Genomic DNA, 21203 nt, shown 5'->3' on the forward strand with positions numbered 1-21203 from the left:
TCTCATCTATAGATCTGCATTCGGGCTATTGGCAAATTTCTTCGACGACGTTGACCGAAAAGAAACTGCCTTTATGCCTTTTGGGCTGTGCAACGCCCCAGCAACGTTTGAACGCATGATGGACTCTCTCCTCCATGGTTATAAATGGTCCATCTGCCTTTGCTACCTCGACGATGTGATTTTTTTCCCCCCAACATTTGAAAGCCACCTAACTTGTTTGTCGACCATTCTGGCAGATTTTCCTCGAGCGTGACTCCAGCTGAACTCGAAAAAGTGCAATTTTGGCCGGCGAGAAATCACTGTCCTTGGTCATCGTGTAAGTGCTGCTGGCGTCCAACCGGATCCTGACAAGATTAGCGCTGTCAAGAACTTTCCTCTGCCTTCTACTACCAAAGATGTTCGTTGTTTTGTGGGCTTATGCTCGTACTTCCGACGCTTTATACGCAACTTCGCTACAATTGCACGATCACTAACTGCTCTTCTCAATAAGAACGCGGCCTTCTCATGGGGCCAAGACCAAGCAGCCGCGTTTTTCTTGCTGATCGACCTGCTCACTTCACCACCAATATTGGCTCACTTCGACCCGTCCGCGACGACTGAAGTTCACACAGACGCCAGTGCTCGCTCAATACCAGGGGGCCAAACGCGTGTTATTGCGTATGCCAGTCGCCTTCTCTCCACATCTGAGCGAAACTATTCGATAACGGAGCGCGAGTGTCTTGCGTTGGTTTGGGCTATAAATTTTGCCTCTACTTGTATGGCCGGGAGTTTTCAGTTATTTTGGACCACCACGCTCTGTGTTGATTGTCGTCGCTCAAGGACCCTACTGGTCGCCTAGGTCGCTGGGCTGCGCTACCCAGCGACCTAGGCGACCAGTAGTACGTCTCCAGGAGTATAACTTTGACGTAATTTATAAGTCTGGCAGGTTGCACCAAGATGCCGATTGTCTCTCGCGTTATCCGCTGGATCCTGCTAACCTCGCTGTCCATGAGAGCGATTCTTGTGTGCTCACTATATCTGATTTGCGCGACATCGCCACAGAGCAGCGCCGGGACACAACCCTCAAGACGGTCATTGAGCGAGTATCTTCAGGACATTCCGACCCTTTGCTCGGTGAATATGTTCTCCGCAACGAAATTCTGTATTGCTGCAACATGAAGCCTGATGGCCCGGAATTTTCCTTAGTTATTCCTCGACACCTGCGTGCCACCATTCTTCAACATCTGCATCACGCTCCAACAGCAGGACACCTGGGTTTTTCACGCACCTATCACGCTTCTTTTGGCCTGGCCTGTATAAATTTGTGCGCCGCTATGTAGCTGCTTGCGAGCGCTGCCAGTGTCGCAAATGTCCTGCTCTCCGTATGGCTGGCCTGCTCCAACTTATCGACACTCCCCCGGAACCATTCTTCCACGTCAGCCTCGACTTGCTCGAACCTTTCCCAACGTCTGAGTCAGGCAAAAAATGGATCCTTGTCGCAACTGACTATGCAACCAGATGCGCTATAACTCATGCCTTGCCAAGCAGCTGCGCTACAGATGTCACACATTTTCTACTGAATGGCGTCATTCTGCGGCATGGGTCATTTCGCTCCAGCTTCTGACGGATTGTGGCCGCTGCTTCCTCGCAAAAGTTATCAACGAAATCCTCCGTAGCTGCTCTACCGAACATCATCTTACTACTGCCTACCATCCCCAGACCAACAGTCTCACAGAGTGCCTCAACCGAACTCTTACAGACATGTTGTCCATGTACATCTCTGCTGATCACCGTGACTGGGACGCAATGCTACCGTACATTACGTTTGCATACAATTCGTCAAGGCATGACACCGCCGGCTATTCTCCGTTCTTTAATCTGTATGGCCGCAACGAACTTGAAACGCGAGATACTATTAGCCCGGGGGTATCACACCCACCTGTAAATATTGCAAATACACTCGTTTCTCTCTTTTGTGTGTTTGTAATCCCCGTAACAATATATTCAGCCTATTTACTATGAAGCTTTTCCACAACTTTTCGTTCTTAAATGAAATAGGAAAAAAAAAAAGAACGACACCCATGACCACAATGCCAAACAACTGCTCTAGCCAATGATGCTGACTACCGTTCTCAGTGCAATGCAGTGCATAGAGATGCAAAACCTGAGAGCAATATTTCTGCTAATTATTTCATAAAATTATATGCAGCTACAATATGGAAAACAGCATTAAAGCGGAGCAAACATTAATCCCCTAAAGCAACTCTCTGGCAGTCTGTGATTCTACTTTGTTCTTATGCTAGAGATTACGAAATTACTAAAAACCCCAGCGAAAAATTGACTGAGTATATATAAAACAAATATATTTTTTGTGCAGCCACCTATAGAGCAACTACATATTTCTAATGAGCAAACAAATAAAAAAGGCTGTATAATATTATTAAATTTTATTCAGTTCACTTCAAAATAATTAAAATACGACCAATTACAATGTGAGAGACCGACATCTCTCCTTAACTGGAGTCACAATCTTAAAGGAACCCTGAAACGGTTTTGGTGATGTTGTACTAACACATTGGTGGGTAGACCAAGTCCCAATGGTTATTTAGAGAACAATTTGAGCTTTCTGCGTAAACTGTGCAATTTATTACAATGCTTTAAACCTGCGAATTCGCTGCAGATTGGTGCAGATCGTTGTGCCTTGGCCAAACGCATTTTCAACCGCCCATTTTCAGAGCAACGTGCTCTGGCTACTTGACGAGGCCAGAGCACATCAGAAGCCACGTCATCGTGGCTCCTGATCTGATTGGCTGTCATGGTCTGTAGAATGCGCGGAAGTAAGATTGGCTGGTAGGGTGGCGGCACCCGTCAGAGCAGATATGACCCCCTCCGCGAACAATAGGAGTCGACAAACGGAAACAAAATGTGTGCTCACCCTTAGCTGTCCCGGAGAGATCTGACTTATTCCCGACACGCTCGCGCGAAACCTCCAGAGAGACTCCGCGCACGGCACAACAATCGACATCCGCTACCCGGTGAGAGGAGTTAAACGTCACTTGGCAGACCACGGAGTAGAGGAAAGTTATGTTGGGACATGAGAACGGCACAAAGAGGCAGCAAAGCCAGCACAAAAACGGCAGGCCAGCCTCGATTCCCACATCCCCTTCTCTTAAATTTGCCCTTTACCAGCCTACAAAGGCAGCCAGACGTTAAGTAACCCATGCAGTTAAAATGACACTGCTATGAGCAACAGCTAACCTCCGTCCAGCCCTGTAACTTCTGCTAAAAAATGATGACAAAGGAAAGACATTAATAACAAAGTAAGCACATGACACTATAAAAATGTTTGTGAAAGGGAGCAAGCGAAGTAAGGCTAGTGTTCGTGGTGCTAAGGCAGGATAGCGTCCACCACGCGATAGGGCGGAAAAGCATGACAATGTCCACTGGGTGCGATGCCCGTGTGCAAGGTCAGAGGCACGGAAAGGTGGCTCTCTGGTGGCTCGTGACTCACAACGACTATTTGACTGCGAGTCCAACGAAAGCCGCTTCGGTGGTGGTTCGGAGGCCCCGCATTTCCCGATGGATGACAGAGGAACCTTGCTAAAAAGCCGGGCCTCTCCGGGGATCAGAGAGGCCGAATGGAATCGGCTGTGAGGCGCCCTGGCGTTGGCCGGCAGCTATATCAGCTGGCCTCGTGCAGGAGACAAGGTGGAAGGGGCAGCTAGCTCAGTCGGTAGAGCATGAGACTCTTAATCTCAGGGTTGTGGGTTCGAGCCCCATGTTGGGCGCCAGTGTAGTGTACACGTAACCAGAAAGAGTACGGCCACTAGCGTGGGTTCAGCCTTAGCGAGCCACAGGGCACGCGTTAATCATCGCCGTGGCAAGAACGCGGTACTGCTCACGGTCACAACACTTTATTGTCTGCAGCAAAGCCAAAACGCAGTACAGAGCCCGTTTAAAAGCGCGGCGCCCCGCCGCGGTAGTCAAATAGCTAAGGTACTCGGCTGCTGACCCACAGGTCGCGGGATCAAATCCCGGCTGTCGCGGCTGCATTTCCGATGGAGGCGTAAATGTTGTAGGCCCGTGTGCTCAGATTTCGGTGCATGTAAAGAACCCCAGGTGGTCAAAACATCCGGAGCCCTACACTACGACGTCTTTCTGGATTATTGCTGGATTATTAAAGCTATAAAAAATTGTTTCCTTCTAGATTTAAAATTAGTTGATCATATGGAAAGATATATGCTATATTATAGCTCTCTCCCATGCTTGGTACTAAGCTCCAACTTTGCACCACGGACCTTACTTTTCAATCCCTTGCAATGTTTATAGAATAGATCAGATAAGACAATGAAACAAAAATATCTGAAGTAACAGATTGAGCTTTATATTCTGCAGAGGTTCCAAGTAGGCCACTTGATAACAGATTAAAATGAATCTTTAAGGTGCATTTTGTGTTAACTCATTGCAGTCAGGAACTGTTACCGACTCTTTAGCCATTCCGGTGAAGAACGACTTCACCAGTAAAAAAATCCCTCCCCCTCAAAAAAAAAAAAAGAAAGAACTGTGCTAGGAATACTCATATAATACTTCTTTTTACTGTTCCTTTCTATGCACAAGTTTTTTATTCATATTTGTACAGCATGTGGATGCACTAAAAACACTTTACAGTTTTGAATTAAGGCTCCAAGTTTTGCAGAAGAACAGTTTCCTTTCTGCCCCCCTTTTGTTTTTCCAGTAATGCAAACAGCGCAGCACTTTCCCCTAGCAGGCAAGAGAGCTTGTAGATGAGGCCTCTAATCCAGCCTATCCTCACATTACAAACAATGGGCCCCACTTGTACTACGAGAGCTCACATTACCCACTGGCCCCTTCACCAGATTTTGGTGGCACGGCCCATGTCACTGCTTTTTCTGTGGCTACTTCAGCTACTGCATCCAGAGCTTCGGGGTGAAACATAACGAATCATTTGTACAGGCCCTCCAGGTCAGAGAACATGAACACATGTTGTTGCTGCCTCATGTATTACCAGAGCATCCATTACCACCACCGTTATTTTCGCCATCATTAGCTTGAGTTGAATCACTGCCTACATCATCTGATAAAAGGTGCATATAATTTCCTTCCTCACTCAAAATGTCCTCACTTTTATTAAAATCATTGAAATTATCATCATAGAAGGCACTCGGTGAGAAAGCAGCCCAACTTCACATCAAGCAGTACACCATTAGGAGCACACGAACGTTGCAAGGCTCCAAACTGAACAAATTGTGCAGCCCAGTGTAAACAGAAGTAAATATTGAGTGAAAGAAGCATGTCTATTTTTCAAGATATGGCGCCTCATGCACAGAAAGACTGCCCATGCCACACAGTAAGAAAATGCCCGCAGTTTAACCATGAAACAGCTTGTTGGGTGGTGCCCAACAACATACCACTACAGGCGCTACAGGTCGTTGTAAAAAAAATTAAGGTCACAACATCGCAATCTGGTCTTCCAGCTTTTTCATATGCCCTGCATGCATACTGACGCGTGTGTACTGGTGGACCAAAATGACGATAAGGGGATTTGGCGGACACCAGGTAGTGGAGCTCTAGCTGATCGAAGATAAAAAAAGGTGATCTTGCTGTTCGGCTGCTGAGAGTCGCTGTGTCAACGTTTATCTGCCTTTGGTTCGCGCTGTACCGCGACACTGGTGGAGGTGCTGGGGCGCAACCCTACCTAATGCTCCATACTCCCACTGGGAGCCCTTCATCGAGCTCGGACGCATTGTCACCCATTGCAACTCCCGTGCACCGGTTCAGTCGGCGGCTGATAGGCCTCGCTCCAGAGTTCACTCCTTCCACGGAACCTCGCAAGTGCCGATTATCTCTCCAAAAGGCCAACGCCAGTCCGCAACCAGCACCCCAAGGCCCACCGCCAACACAGCCTTCACAGGTAACCATCTTTCAGCCACTGGTTCCCGATCACTTTAGCGGCGGTGCCCATAAAGACGTGGACGACTGGCTTGAGCACTACGAGCGTGTCGCCAAGATTAATCTGTGGCCTGAACAAGAAAATCTCTCACGCGCCTATTTCTACCTTGACGGCGGTGCGAAAATTTGGTATGAGAACAGAGAAGCCAGTCTGTTAACTTGGGGCGACTTCCGACAACAGCTTGTCGATATGTTCACCAATGTCGATCGACGCGGCCGTGCGCAGCAGCTGTTGGAGCTACGGGTTCAAAAACCCAATGAAAGCGTTACTATGTTTGCTGAAGATATGACTTGTCTTGTTCGTTGAGCTGACCCGAACATGAGTGAAGATAGGAAGTTGAGCTACCTCATGCGCGGCGTTAAGGAGCAACTTTTCTCCGGGCTACTGCGCCACCCTCCAAGTACCATTAGTTGACTTTATCAAGCAGGCTACGGCTATCGAGCGGGCCCTCCATCAACGATGCAGGCAGTATCATCGAATGTCTAGAAGCGTCCCAATTAATGCTGCCGCCATACCTGAGGATCAAAGCTCCCTGCGAGACCTCATTAGGGAGATAGTTCGCGAAGAACTGCAAAAGTTCCGGAATCCAGTTGCTCAAACCCCCGTTGCGTCCGTCACTGAACTGGTACGCGACGAGATCCGCCACGCATTTTCTACCACTGGTCCTGGTGACGAGCACCGTCCCATGAGCTATGCCGATGCTCTGCGGCGTTCACCATCTGGTACATCGCCGCCATATCACCCAGTGCCGACGGCGCCTTGGTCACCGCCGCAAGAGCAGACCCTGAGCCGACCGCCAAGCCAACCGACGTATCACTAGGCGTCCACAGCAGCACCATGGACATCTTCGCAAGAAGGGAGGCTCAGACGTCCACCGCTCCGAAGAACAGACGCATGGTGCACAATCGATCGACGTCCACTATGCTTTAACTGCGGAGGTGCAGGTCATATTGCCCGTCATTGCTGGCACCGCAGTGATTCGTTCCACCCTGTTCGAACATGGTCTGACGATCGACGTGCGAACGAAAAATACATACCACGCCGGGAGGACGCCTCTTTCCATGGAGCCCGTTCTCACTTTTACGAATACCGTACTTCTGACGAGGAGGCAATACCTACCCGCCAGCCAGGTTTGGGACGTCAATCCCGCTCTCCTTCTCCCGCTCATTCACCTTCGTCACACCGACATACCTCCGCGGACCTTAACGCAAGAAGGTCACCCAGCCCGCGCCGGGGAAACTGAGGGCGGCGACCTATGGGGGTAAGGTTGCAAGCCATGCAGATGACGACGAAAAGCCTCCATTACACGACGCTGTAAATCCGACAAGACGTGAGAGCGACGACATTGTGACCGCCGACCTGAGTGTTTTTCTTGACGGCCAGAAAGTAACAGCCTTAGTCAACACCGGTGCCGACTTTTCTATTATCAGTCAGGACCTTGCCATCCGCCTCAAGAAAGTGAAGACACCGTGGACAGGCCCTCAAATAAGGACGGCAGGTGGTCAGTTATTGATGCCCTCTGGAAGATGCACAGCGAGAATTGACATAGGAGGTTCTTCTTTCGTTGCGTCGTTCGTCGTTCTCGCCGCATGCTGCAAGGATCTAATTATTGGTATAGACTTCTTACGAGAGTACAGCGCCGTCATCAATATCCCAGACAGTTTGATTACATTCCGCAACAGTTCGGGCGCACCTGATTGTACACAGGCATGACCAAACCAATTGCGTCTAACTGATGACGATGTGGTTCTCCCTCCTCGGTCATGCACGCTTGTTTCTGTGGCAGCCACTGTCCAGTTTGACGGCGAAGGAGTAGCAGACCGAATAACCTCGCTCCTCCTCACACACGGCAATTCCGTCGCAAGAGGTATCATCAGTGTCGCCGCTGGACGCATGGACTTGCTTCTGACCAATTTTAGTGATGAACACCGGCACCTTCCAAAAGGCATGGCCGTCGCTTACTTCGACGATATCACCGCAGAAGGCTGCTTGGCAGTAGTCGACGAGGCGCCAAAACTTGATTTAACTCCAGTTCTCGACGTTAGCACTACTTTGCCTAAGAACGAGCGAAAGAGGCTTCTTGAGCTACTGGCCGAATTCAAAGACTGCTTTTCGACAACATCAAGAGTTGGCCGCACGCCTCTAACCAAGCATCAGATAATTACCGAGGACATGGCGAGACCAATTCACCAAAAGCCCTATCGCGTGGCTGCAAAGGAACGCGAAGTGATACAAGAGCAAGTCGACAAAATGCTAGATGACATCATTCAGCCCTCAAAAAGCCCCTGGGCGTCACCTGCAGTCCTCGTTGAAAAAAAAGACGGCAGCCTGAGCTTCTGTGTAGATTACCGAAAACCCAATCAGGTGACAAAGAGAGATGTGTATCCACTTCCTCGTATAGATGACTCTCTCGACAGACTTCGACATGCTCGTTACTTTTCATCGATGGACTTAAGGAGTGGGTATTGGCAAATTGAGGTAGACCCAAGAGACCGCGAGAAGACTGCTTTTGTGACACCAGATGGCTTATATGAATTTGAAGTCTTGCCCTTTGGTTTTTGCTCAGCGTCTGCTACCTTTCAAAGACTTATGGATACCGTACTTTCTGGGTTGAAGTGGAAAACCTGCTTGGTCTACCTTGATGATGTCGTAGTTTTCGCCGCAACATTTGACCAGTACCTTAAAAGACTTGAGGCAGTTTTACAAGCCATACGGTCTGCGGGCTTGACGTTGAAGCCTGAAAAGTGCCACTTTTGCTATGAAGAGCTGCAATTTCTTGGCCACGTTGTCAGTCACGCAGGCGTTCGTCCTGATCCTGAAAAGATCGCAGCTGTTGCACAGTTCCCGGTGCCGACTGATAAGAAGGCTGTCCGACGATTCCTCGGACTATGTGCGTATTATAGGTGATTCATCGCAGACTTCGCACGCATCGCATCACCGTTAACCCGCCTCACGAGAGAAGACGTTGCTTTCCAATGGAGCAACGAAGAGGAAGCTGCTTTTAAGAACCTCTGCCAGCGACTACAGACGCCTCCAGTGCTTGCCCACTTTGATGAAAAAGCCCCAACGATGCTACACACTGATGCCAGCAATATTGGTTTGGGAGCTGTGCTTGTGCAGCTGCAAGAGGGCACAGAAAGAGTAATCGCCTATGCAAGTCGAACCCTAACACGCGCCGAAACTAATTACTCCACGACTGAGAAGGAATGCCTCGCCGTGGTATGGCCGGTCAGAAAATTTCGCCCTGATTTATACGGCCGCCCTTTCAAAGTCATCAGCGACCACCATTCACTGTGTTGGTTGACAAATCTTAAAGATCCTACAGGGGATTAGCGCGTTGGAGTCTCAGGCTGCAGGAGTACGACATCACTGTCGTACACAAGTCGGGGAACCGCCACATGGACGCCGACTGTATATCCCGCTCACCCATTGAATCGGCAACTCTATCCGATGAGGAGAAAACAGCATTTCTCGGTGTACTTGACTCAACCACTATTGCACAGCAACAACGTGGCGACCCTGAGTTACTTGCCCTAATTAATTACCTGGAGGGAAGATCTCAGAAGGCACCAACTGTTTTCGTAAGAGCGCTGTCATCATTTTGCTTATGGGGCAGAGTACTATACAAAAGAAACTTCTCTTCGACAGGATCTGCGTATTTGCTCGTCATCCCAGCAGCCCTTCGCTCCGAAGTACTCGAAGCATGCCACAACGAGGTGACTTCAGGCCACTTAGGTTACACAAGAACGTTGGCCAGAGTACGGCAGCGCTACTTCTGGCCAAGACTGACCACAGCCGTAAAACACCATGTTCGTACTTGCCTCAACTGCCAGCGACGCAAGTCACCGCTGACTAAACTAGCTGGCCTCCTGCAGCCCGTGCAGGTCCCAAGAACACCATTCGACCATATTGGCATGGATATTTTGGGCCCACTTCCTACTTCTGCTGCTGGGAACCGCTGGGTTATTGTCGCGACTGATTACCTTACCTGTTATGCTGAAACAAAGGCTATTCAGAGAGGTACAGCAGCAGAGGTGGCACAATTTTTCATCGAGAACGTTGTCCTGCGGCATGGGGCACCAAGCGTCGTAATCACAGACAGAGGAACCGTATTTACGGCAGCTCTTTTGGAACAAGTCCTCATGTTGAGTGGAACAACCCATCGTAAGACCACCGCCTACCACCCGCAAACGAACGGGCTTACAGAGCGTCTGAACAAAACAATTGAAGACATGCTTTCAATGTACGTAGACGTCGAACACAAAAATTGGGACGAAATCTTGCCATATATCACGTTTGCATACAACACTGCCAAGCAAGAAACAACCCGGATGACCCCGTTCAGCCTAATTCCCGGAAGGGAAGTACGAACCATGTTAGATGCGATGCTAGCGCACGAATGCGACGACATCGAACCGGATGCCGAGATGTTTACAGAACGAGCGGAAGAAGCAAGGCAACTAGCACGCCTGCGAATCCAGCAACAACAAGAGTACGACGCGAGCCGCTACAATTCTCGCCGCAGAACAGTTGTTTACCAGACCGGCGACAGAGTATGGGTTTGGACGCCCATACGGAAACGAGGACTCTCTGAAAAGCTCCTAAGGAGATACTTTGGGCCACATCTAGTACTGCGACGACTGAGTGATGTTACTTACGAGGTCGTCCCCGACAGTTCATGTAGTAGGAGGCTTCGCCAGCATCGTCCCGAACTAGTTCACGTTGTGCGCATGAAGCCTTATGAAAGGTAGTGACTGCGCAAGACACTTCTTAAAGAACAGACAAAAAAAAACTGCAGCACTGGTTTAGCATCGGGGCGATGCTCATTAAGAGGGGGGCAAATGACGCGTGTGTACTGGTGGACCAAAACGACGATAAGGGGATTTGGCGGACACCAGGTAGTGGAGCTCTAGTTGATCGAAGATAAAAAAGGTGATCTTGCTGTTCGGCTGCTGAGAGTCGCTGTGTCAACGTTTATCTGCCTTTGGTTCGCGCTGTACCGCGACAATACGAATCAACATGCCTCTCACATGCATGCCCTCCGCACATAGGAGACGTACAAGGATCAGCACACATGGAGGGCATATAAAAAGCTGGAAGATCAGATTGTGATGCTGTGACTTTTCTTGGGGTTTCCCCCTTCCTCCCAACAACAGCCTGATGCCTGCATGCATGCCAAAGGTACCGAGGTCAATACCCCGCACCCTCACCAATACGTTGCAAATATATTTACAACTTATTTACCATACAAAATAGTTCAGCAGTCAAGGTGACAGCTGTTAATTAACCTACAAGTTGTTGACCCTTTTTTTTTTTTTGCACACCTCACCGTGGCGATAGCTACAACCTCACAACAACATGAAGGAAATATAATTCAACAACAAAATACCTGCCGAGTCTTGCCAAAACTAAGTAAATGCTGTAACAGCAGGCTCCCCTGGTAGACCACTGTTGTTCCTAGCTGTGACTTGTCAAACTGTTCATATCTTTTCATATATAAAATGAGAGGTGTCAGAAAGGTTTGCCGGTCTTCTGGATCCGCACAATGAAGAGTTTTCATCAATGCCTGAAAGCAACGAAAAGGACAAAAAATGCAGGACATAAGATGGCACTACGTTTGGGGCACTAAATTGTTTTCATGACTATCAGCATAAAGTACACAAGGTCTAACTGAACAGTAATGTCGGTTAGCAATATATACTAAGCCTTGAGTCAACATAGCCTAGCATGCAGTCTTATATTGCTGCACTAGGCCATTTTTCCTTACATTGCACTGATAGCTAAATTTACAAAGAAACACAGATGCCAAGTGTTAACATTGTCACTAAAGATGTCTTATACAATGCAATACAAGAGCCAAAATGACATGGTTGCCACTACTTAAATGAACTTCTACACTCAAATCACACAACACTATTTTTAATACAATTTCTTACCGTGACAAACCTTGCCTGGTTCACAGAGTGAGTTTTGCAGGCAGCAGCAATGCACACTAGCATTGAAATTTGTTGATGGTCCAAGAGGGCATCAAATCCTGGCTCCAATTCTTCATACATTTCTTGAAACTGTAATGCAAACACCGGAATAAGTCAAGCATTACAAACTATGCATGCATTTCACAATTCAACTAAATATTACTGGTACAATAGTACAATGTTTCAAGCGAATGGAAAGTCGAAAGACTTATTCCTTTTCTTTCTTTTTTGGCACAACAGTTATGCTTGAAGCTATTGGCAACCCTTGAGGAGGGACACTGCTCTGAAGAGTATTTTTTTTAATCAATTTTGATGAAACTTGGTGAGCTTATTTATATTTGCATGCAGATTTCAAATATGCAAACATTTTGCTAGTATAATATCCAGTTTTTAAAACACAAAATATTTCATGAGCCTTTTGAGGAGCAAAAATTTTTTTTTAAATAGTTACAAAGCAAATCACCACATAGCAACACTCAGGAATCACAACTGTATGCAGTGCAATCAAAATAGGTATTCTCAACCCAATAGAACAAAAGTTATAATATGTTGAACATTTACCAATGAGTCAAATTCAAGTTGGAATCATACTAGCAAATGTTCAGCATACAATAACTTTGGTTACGGTACGTCCCTTAAATCCCCAAGCCCGAGCTAACCTTGTTGGGAACTAAGCAAAATAGTTCTTCACACTTAGTCCGAGTTTATGAAAGAAATAGATAAGCACAACAAGACTTGCATGTCGGCGATGTGCATCGCCACACTGACCCAACAAGTTACTTGCCGCACCAGTGCGTAGTCTGCAGTGGCACGTGTACAAGAAACACTTCCACAAAAAAATGTGCATTCGGCCCAGCAAGTGGCCCAGCAGTGATGGCGCAAGCTGAGTTAGAAGGCAACACGTCTAACACAACTAGCCAGGGACGATCAGCTATGCACAGCACAGTAGTGCCATTCATTTAAACAGTGTCCGTTTTATGTCACCTTATAGAAGCACTTCTCAATGCCCTCTGCAGTTTGCACAATTACAGCCTTAAGTATTTCCATAGCAGCAAACAAACCAGTCATAAGTACAATGTCGGCACCAGCTAGATCTTGAGCGCGGTCAGCATCTGTTCAATTAAACGCCGAGAAGACATTTTGAGTGCGTGAATGATGTCAATGTCCAGCAGTTGAACCTTAGATCTTGGATTCAGTGGCAGAAATAGTATGGTCATCAAGGTCACAGAAAGCTTCACATCGCACTTAACAGGTGTTAAGCACATATTGTACTGTTATGCATCAGCACTTCCTGGTAGTCCTCAGCCAGCCACTCAAAGAAAAATATGCATGCCATCCAAGCCTTTGTGTTGTGTCTGTAGCACACTGAAACATAAATACCAAAGAACTGCAGCTTGTAAAACTAAGATGAGAAATGACAGCTATCAATCACAGCCATTAACGTTTCTACATAGTTTACTGTGCTTTCCACCAACTGAAGTGCCTCCTTTAGAAGCATGGGCTTTTGATGGCAACATCTCGTAGAAGACCGCAGTTTTAATGGCATTGCATACGTCCCACTGATATCATAAAGCTTAGCAATATTAGAATAATATAGAAGGATAATGGTATAACTGTGCACAAAGAAAGACAAAGGAACACAAGAAGAATCATGTGTCACCGTCTTTGATGTCTATTGAGGCTACTTCACTGGTGACGGTTTTGAATATTAAACCAGTGTTCGTTCATTCCATGTTGAACTTTAAACTGGTGCGCCCAGCTAGAAATCAGAAAGTCCAAGGGGAAAAAAAAGCTTCTTGTTTACCGAAACAAGCAGCAAAAAGCTCTACTAAATTTTATTAAAGCTTCTTGTCTAGGTAAGCATCAGCGGTCTACTGACGAGATTATTTCAGGACCAGGCAACAATGAACCAATAAAGGAATGAATCTTGAAAATTTGTGACAGCCTCCCAATGGCACTTTCTTGCCTTTGCGTCAGTGTTAGAGGGGTCGTGCCATGTTTTCTGAAAATTTTCAACCACTATGTATTCAGAATCCTGGCCATCCATTCAATACTATATCTCGACTTGTTTCATCGTTCAGATTCATTTTAATAGCTGTAAAAACGTGATTTCGATTTCCCGCTCCCGTTCTCCTGAACTGTACAGCTGACGTCACATTAAATCAGCCAATAAAAAGTCTCTATCATCAACACAACATGGCAATGCAGCGATGTTAGCTGAGCCGTAGTTTATCGACATTCATAGCATCACACCGTCTTGATTACGGCACTGTAAAGCAGTCACAAACATTGTTTCCACTTTTGTAAGTTGTGCGGCACTGCCTGACGATGCATCCGGTAGGCATAGTGAGCACTAGACACCTAGAACAGGCCGTAAAACACAACTTATTGCAACCAGTAAGTAAAACACTGGGACGCTGCACCGAACAAGCGAAGGCAACACGTGACGGAGCTCAAATGAATTTAGAAGCGAACTAAACAGATCCCTCGCTGTACTTCCACAGTATACACAGCTAAGAGTGCAAAAATTGCTGGATTATTTTTTTTCTTTCCTAGGTTTTTATAAATATAATATTTTGGAGCAAGAGAAAGCTAACAGTCCATTTCTAACTTCTCTTACCATGACATTTCACTGACGTCACATGTTAGCGATTACATTCGATTGTTTAGGAGCCTGAGAAAAGTGCAATATCAAACAGGTGTCATTAATTATAGACTAGATATTGCACCGAAAAGTTTTGGAGTTGACATGTCTAATCCTTACTGAAGAAGAGAGAATTATAAGCGGGCAGCTTCATTTTTCTTTCACGTCCCCTTCAATGCTTGGACTTCTTCTCTTCCTCTCGTCGCCGGCTATTATTCCAATGATTGACTTAGGGAAGCCATATTTCTTCAGCAAGTAGCAGTTCTCCTTCCCTTAGGCATACCTTTATTCTTGTGACATTAACAGCTTTTCTTTTTACACTAAAAGCTGAAAAATGAGCTGTCTACTGTCACACTACGTAGATTTGTAATTCAGAATCTTGCAATAAAGCTGTTTCAAAGCCTCATATTTCACTCGAAATTGCTAAGATTGTCAAGATGTTCATATTTTCTGAAAAATCATTTTCGCTGTGTGATGCCGACATAACCTATAGGTTGGCTTCCTAGTGGCACACCTGTCAAGACTAGATCAGTAGAGTTGCTGCCGTGAAAAAATGGTGCCAGTGTTCCTACAGTGGTGCCACCAGATCGCTGATACTCTTCAACATAAGTAGGAGAGTAGAGGAATGAGGCCAAGTCATGTGTCATAAAGCAGGGGAAGCTCTTTCATAGCTAGCCGAAGGAAGTGCGCAGTTTTAAAACTAGATGGATAAGTTTATGGAACCTGCAATTCATTCTCACCAAGTTGTGAAGGCACAGTTGTTCATTTTATCTGAGACACAGTGGCATTGCCATAATGCATATTTTAAGGCATGGGAGCAACATTCTGGTTTTGTAATAACAGAGCATTCCCTATAGCTGCAGCCACTAAGTGGCCTCAAGATTTGTACCTCACATTTTGACTACCAGCATTGAAAAGAGATTTTTCATCTTTCAGAGTTTTAGTCGTTGAACTGAACTTATTAAAAGACATGATCTAACATTCTACCTAGGCTACTAGAATTTTTGACAATAGTCCACAAGACTTCATTGTTTAGAATATGAAGTTAAACACACCTGCTCAGATGATGCAGCACACTCCACAACCCGTTGTGCACAAAATGTAGATACAGGATGAAGTGACATCTGAAGCAGGATCCCCGAAATGTAGTTGTCCCATAATTTAGTAAAAGACTTGGCAGAGCAACGCTTGAGCAGTTCTTCCACAGTGAATGAGGCACTTGGGTCCATAAATGCAGGCGGTAATGCCCTAGAAATAAAACAGCAGGCTGGTCAGCATCCTCCTTTAGGTCATGCTACAACGTGTGTTACGTTGTTCGTCGATCCCTGTGCGTTGGCGCAAGCGAAGTAGACACAAGCTGACAAGCTGGTAGAATGAGCGTTTACTTGCAGTGTACATTGCAACATAAAGACTCAAAGTAAAGAGGGAAAGGGAAACAAGTTAAGTGAAACAAGAGATAGAAGCTTTGGCTATAACCGAGCCAAAAACTGATAAAGGTTACACTTCAGTTACAACACTTCTCCATCAATAATATTGGAGACGATGCACAGGTTTCCGCTGTCGTGTTGAGCGCCGGAGTTCTGTGGTCACTATAGGTTCCCTGGACTTCTGCTTTTCCTGGCCTTGGGTTGGGGATGATGACTGCAGCTGGTGTGGTGGCTCACGGAGTTCCGCCTTTACGTTTGGCCCTGATCCGGAAGTTTCTGGCGTAGTTCTCGACATAGGCATACTTTCCCCTTCCCTGTCACGGTGGGGTTCAACCGAGTCTCTCCTTGTGTGAACTTGATCCACATGTCTCCGAACAAGGTCTTCTGGCGTCTCGACTGTCACCATCCTCGCTCCGTCGGCTGACTTTACCATGCCGGTCTTCCACTTTTCACTCTTGCCAAAGTTGCAGATGTAAACATTCGTGTCCAGTGCCCGGATCCACTCATCTGCTTCACCTGATCTTACTGCAATCAAGGGGGAAAGCACATGTCCAGACGAGATCGAATTCCGTAGCCCAGGAGAAGCTTCAAAGGAGACTTGCCCGATGCGAGGGGTGTTCTCTGGTAATTGGTCTGCAAGGGCAATCTTCTAATCGGCCCTGGTTAATCTTCTTCAGCCCATCTTTCACGGTTCGAACAGCTCTCTCAGCAAGGCCATTTGACTGGGGATGACTTGTGAATTGCGTTCCATTATCTGAAACAAGGGTGCGCGGAATGCCGAACCTGCTGAACAAGATGCGCAGGCAAGTGATAGTCGAAGATGTGGTCGCCTGCTTCACTGATACAGCCTCGATCCATTTGCTGTGAGCATCTACAAGAACAAGGATCATGCTTCTATTTATTGGCCCCGCAAAATCTACATGTACTCTTGACCAACTTTCCTGGCACATTGGCCAGCTAACTGGCGGGGCAGATGCCGGCATAGGTCGATTTTGAATACAGTGTAGTAAGAAACCGAAACTGAAAGTGCGAACAAAAGTATCAACGCAAATGAAGATAGAGGGAGACGAAATTGTGTGTGTGGTGCGTGGCGGCGCCGTTCGTGAGCGGGCGCGTGAAAGAGATTCTTCGGAACTTTGAAGAAGAAAGTCGGACCAAAGCAGTCGGGCAGCAGTAGCAGAACGAGGGTTGTGGCGGCTACTGGCCCGTTACGGCGCGCAACCTGTCACGACTGGACTGCAGACGACCTCGGGCGACGAGCTGCGCCAGGCGACGACGGTGCTCGTGGTCACGGTCGAGACCTGCTGGCGAGACGGCGTCTACGTGGGTTGCCGAGTCAGGGAAGCTGAGACGTGCTGGGCTGATCTATCGGGTGTTCTTGGGCGTGGCCGAGCACGGATCCGACCAGCCACTGTACAGCGAGCAGCTGTCCCAGCGACGGCCGTGGTGCGACGGCAACTCTGGGACCTTCCCAAATCCAGGAGACGCAGCGACACGTCGGACCATCTCGACGACAGTGGCGTGAGTGGTTGACGTCGAGTGGTGCGCGAACTAGATTCGCTGTGTCAGGTCCGCGTGAACCGTGACTACGTGTTTTAAACCCGTAGAGCGAACTGGACTGGCACGAGTTAGGAGTGCATGTATGCAGCTTTAGTTCATGTATGTAATTATATCCAACTTGTATACACGTCCTGTCTTTGTCTTAGCCCTAGTCTTTGTCGGTTGAGCGCCTGGGCCCACACGAACCTCTCACAATTGGCGAGCCTGCCAGGATCGGCTAACAACATCTGTAGCCAACGCTCAAACACAGGGCTGAGACATGGACAACGACAGCGTCGTCAGTATTGGGAAAGAGTTAGGACTAAAAGATGCTAAACTGAAGGCATGGGTGGAGCAAGAGCATATAAGATTACGCGAGGAGCGCGCTGAAGAGCGAAATGCTCTAAAAGCGGAAATGGCATTGAAGCAGCAGCTGATAGAAGAGGAGCGCGCTGCAGCTCGCGAGAAAGCGGAGCAGCAACAGCAGCTGCTAGAACAAGAAATGAAGATTCTCGAACTGAAGCTTCGGCTTCAAGAGAGTGCCGCTAGTCCGCAGGCCGCCGATAACATAAATGCTGCAAGCACGAACGCGTCCGTTGCATCGAACGTGTACAGTCCCCACAAACTCATACCTGCGTTCAATGACAAGAGGGACGACCTAAACGCGTACCTACAACGCTTTGAACGTGTCACCACCTGTCAGGAATGCCCGCGCGAGAAATGGGCACTTTCATTAAGCCTTTGTAAGACCGGGGAAGCTTTGACTGTAATCGGACGCATGAACCCAACCGCAGCCTTGGACTACGACACGCTCAAAAGGGCACTCCTCCAACGGTTCCTGTACACGGCAGACGGGTACTGGGAGAAATTCCGTTATGCAAGGCCCGAAGATAGAGAAACCGCCAAGCAGTACGCTTCAAGGCTCTCGGGGTACTTCGATCATTGGTTGGAGCTCGCGGAGGTGGAGAAAAGCTTTAAGGGACTCAGAGAACTAATGATTGCTGAGCAATTTGTCAAGGGCTGTTCCCTAGCATTAAGGGTTTTCCTGAAGGAGAGAAATTGTCAAACCATACAGGAACTCTCTCAGGCAGCCGACAATTACGTCGAGGCCCAAACTTTGTTGAACTTTGGTCGAGAGCGACAAGAGAAGGAAGCGACCCAAGGGCCCAGCTTGAGAGCGGATCGAACGAAGAAAACACCTCGAGGAGACAATCGCTGTTTCCTATGCGACAAGAAGGGGCACAGGGCAGCCGAATGTTGGTCTCGTACGAAAGGGAATTACAAAGACCAAGGTCGAACAGGCAAAAAGTTGCGTCCTAACAGGAACAAGTTATCCCCCGGAGGAGAGGGCAAGAGAGGGGACTCGTGCGCAGTCTCAGTAGATGAAGCAGAAGTCACAACGGATCACGAGGGTTATGTCATCTTACAGGATGGAGAGACAATCCCGATCGTGAATGCGACGGTGAGCCGAAGAGTTACTGCTGGTGGGCCTCGAGACATGCCAGTGACGAAAGGGCTCTTGGATAAACATGAAGTTACAGCACAGCGAGACACAGGCTGTAACACTGTTGTAGTGCGACAGGCGCTGGTAGCTAAGGAAAAAATGACCGGGATCTATAGTCCGGTATTCCTCCTCGATCACATAGTACTATATTTAGCAGAAGCTGCGGTCTTCTTGGAGACACCATTTTTTAGTGGTGAAGTTCGAGCAAAGTGCATGCAAGACCCCTTCTACGATGTAGTCTTAGGAAACATCAGAGGAGCCCTATCACTGGACACCTTGAGCATGAGAGACAACAAAACGGGCAATTCCAGTCGATGCGCGGACATCGATGAAATAACGTCGAAGAAGTCAAAAGGTCGTCAGTGAAAGCGAGGACATCTGATCACTGTGAGTGAAACCGCCAAACAACCCCGTGCCACAAGGACCAGGCCCAGTGACAGCAGCGCTATTGTAGCATACAGCGACACCCAGATGGCCTGCGCGATGCTATGGCAAACAAGGGCACGTCTAGATGGATCTGCACTGCTTTCGGCCTCGCCATGGCGGAAATCGCAACCAGGTGTGACGCGTTTCCACAGTATAGTCCCCCCACAAGATGACATGTGGTCGTCTCATGACCCAACGCCCAGGGTACCACTATGCCGACGAGCCATGCAGCATGCCTACTTCAAGCGACGCAGAAGCAGCTGGTGCATTCGAAATCGGCCGGGGCTTCTTACGCTCTATAGCAATGGCACGAGGATCCTCTGCGACACAGTGCAGCAGTCACCATCGTCGCCTTTGCCATTGATGCGAACACCGTCTTTCCAGTGTCAGTATCGACAACACCGGAGCAAGACGTACCAGCGACGTCACAATACTTATTGACGCTGACTAGAAGTATGGTGCGGTGTCGCCACTGTGACAAGACACCTGTGTTGTGAATCTTGCGTTGTGATGCTGAGTGTCGGTGCGTGCTTTATTCTTAGAGCGAGTAGTATGAGTGCACCTGGTTGTGACGCATACACGGTACACAGGTGCGTGGTAGTACATGTCACTGCCGACCGTGTTCAAACGTGAAAGAAGTGCATCAACCTCCCAGGATAGTGTGCGGAGCAAGTTTCGTGCAGTGTTTTGTGACAGATGCTTGCAATGCTGATATTTCTGCATGTGCCAGTAATTGGTCCTGTTATTGCTGTGTTCCGTTGTGTCGCGTCAACACTAAAGCTTTCCACGGCACAACGTACTGAAAGTTGGGGGGAGTGTAGTAAGAAACCGAAACTGAAAGTGCGAACAAAAGTACTGACGCAAATGAAGATAGAGGAAGACGAAAGTGGGTGGCGGCGCCGCTCGTGAGCGGGCGCGTGAAAGAGATTCTCCGGAACGTTGAAGAAGAAAGTCGGACCGAAGCAGTCGGGCAGCAATGGCAGAACGAGGGTTGTGGCGGCTACCGGCTCGTTACGGCGCGCAACCTGTCACGACTGGACTGCAGACAACCTCGGGCGACGAGCTACGCCAGGCGACGACGGTGCTTGTGGTCACGGTCGAGACCTGCTGGCGAGTCAGCGTCTACGTGGGTTGCCGAGTCGGGGAAGCTGAGACGTGCTGGGCCGATCTATCGGGTGTCCTCGGGCGTGGCCGAGCACGGATCCGACCAGCCACCGCACAGCGAGCAGCTGTCCCAGCGACGGCCGTGGTGCGACGGCAACTCCGGGACCTTCTCAAATCCAGGAGACGCGGCGACACGTCGGACCATCTCGACGACAGTGGCGTGAGTGGTTGATGTCGAGTGGTGCGCGAACTAGATTTGCTGTGTTGGGGCCGCGTGAACCGTGACTACGTATTTTAAACCCGTAGAGCGAACTGGACTGGCACGAGTTAGGAGTGCATGTATGCAGTTTTAGTTTATGTATGTAATTATGTCCAACTTGTATAAACGTCCTGTCTTTTTCTATGCCCTATTCCTTGTCGGTTGAATGCCTGGGCCCACACGTACCTCTCACAACAGCTTGTGCAACTCGCCGACATTTGTTCGATGTCGTTGTCCATTCCAGGCCACCACAAAGCCGACCGAACGATTGCCTTCATTGCCGATGATCCTTGATGAGTTTCATGGAGCATGTGCAACATTCTCTGCTGTGCATTCTCTGGGATGACAACCTTACGGCCCCAATAGAGCAAACGG

The 21203-nt window shown here is 48.1% G+C and overlaps 1 protein-coding gene and 1 non-coding gene across 2 annotated transcripts in view; one reads left to right on the forward strand and one right to left on the reverse strand.

Moving 5' to 3' along the window:
* LOC119176233 (nucleolar protein 9) overlaps positions 1 to 21203 on the reverse strand; it is an 84140-nt gene that overhangs the window by 13773 nt on the left and 49164 nt on the right. The window contains exons 7-9 of the mRNA XM_037427412.2: positions 15625 to 15817; positions 11887 to 12015; positions 11340 to 11516 (exon numbers count right to left, since the gene is read on the reverse strand). Of these exons, the coding sequence (XP_037283309.2) occupies positions 11340 to 11516; positions 11887 to 12015; positions 15625 to 15817 (499 nt within the window). The remainder of the gene's footprint in view (positions 1 to 11339; positions 11517 to 11886; positions 12016 to 15624; positions 15818 to 21203) is intronic.
* Positions 3695 to 3767, forward strand: TRNAK-CUU (transfer RNA lysine (anticodon CUU)). The gene has a single exon. It is a non-coding gene; the product is annotated as a tRNA-Lys (tRNA).

This window comes from Rhipicephalus microplus, chromosome X (genome assembly GCF_043290135.1).
Source record: "Rhipicephalus microplus isolate Deutch F79 chromosome X, USDA_Rmic, whole genome shotgun sequence".
Taxonomy (NCBI): Eukaryota; Metazoa; Arthropoda; class Arachnida; order Ixodida; family Ixodidae; genus Rhipicephalus; species Rhipicephalus microplus.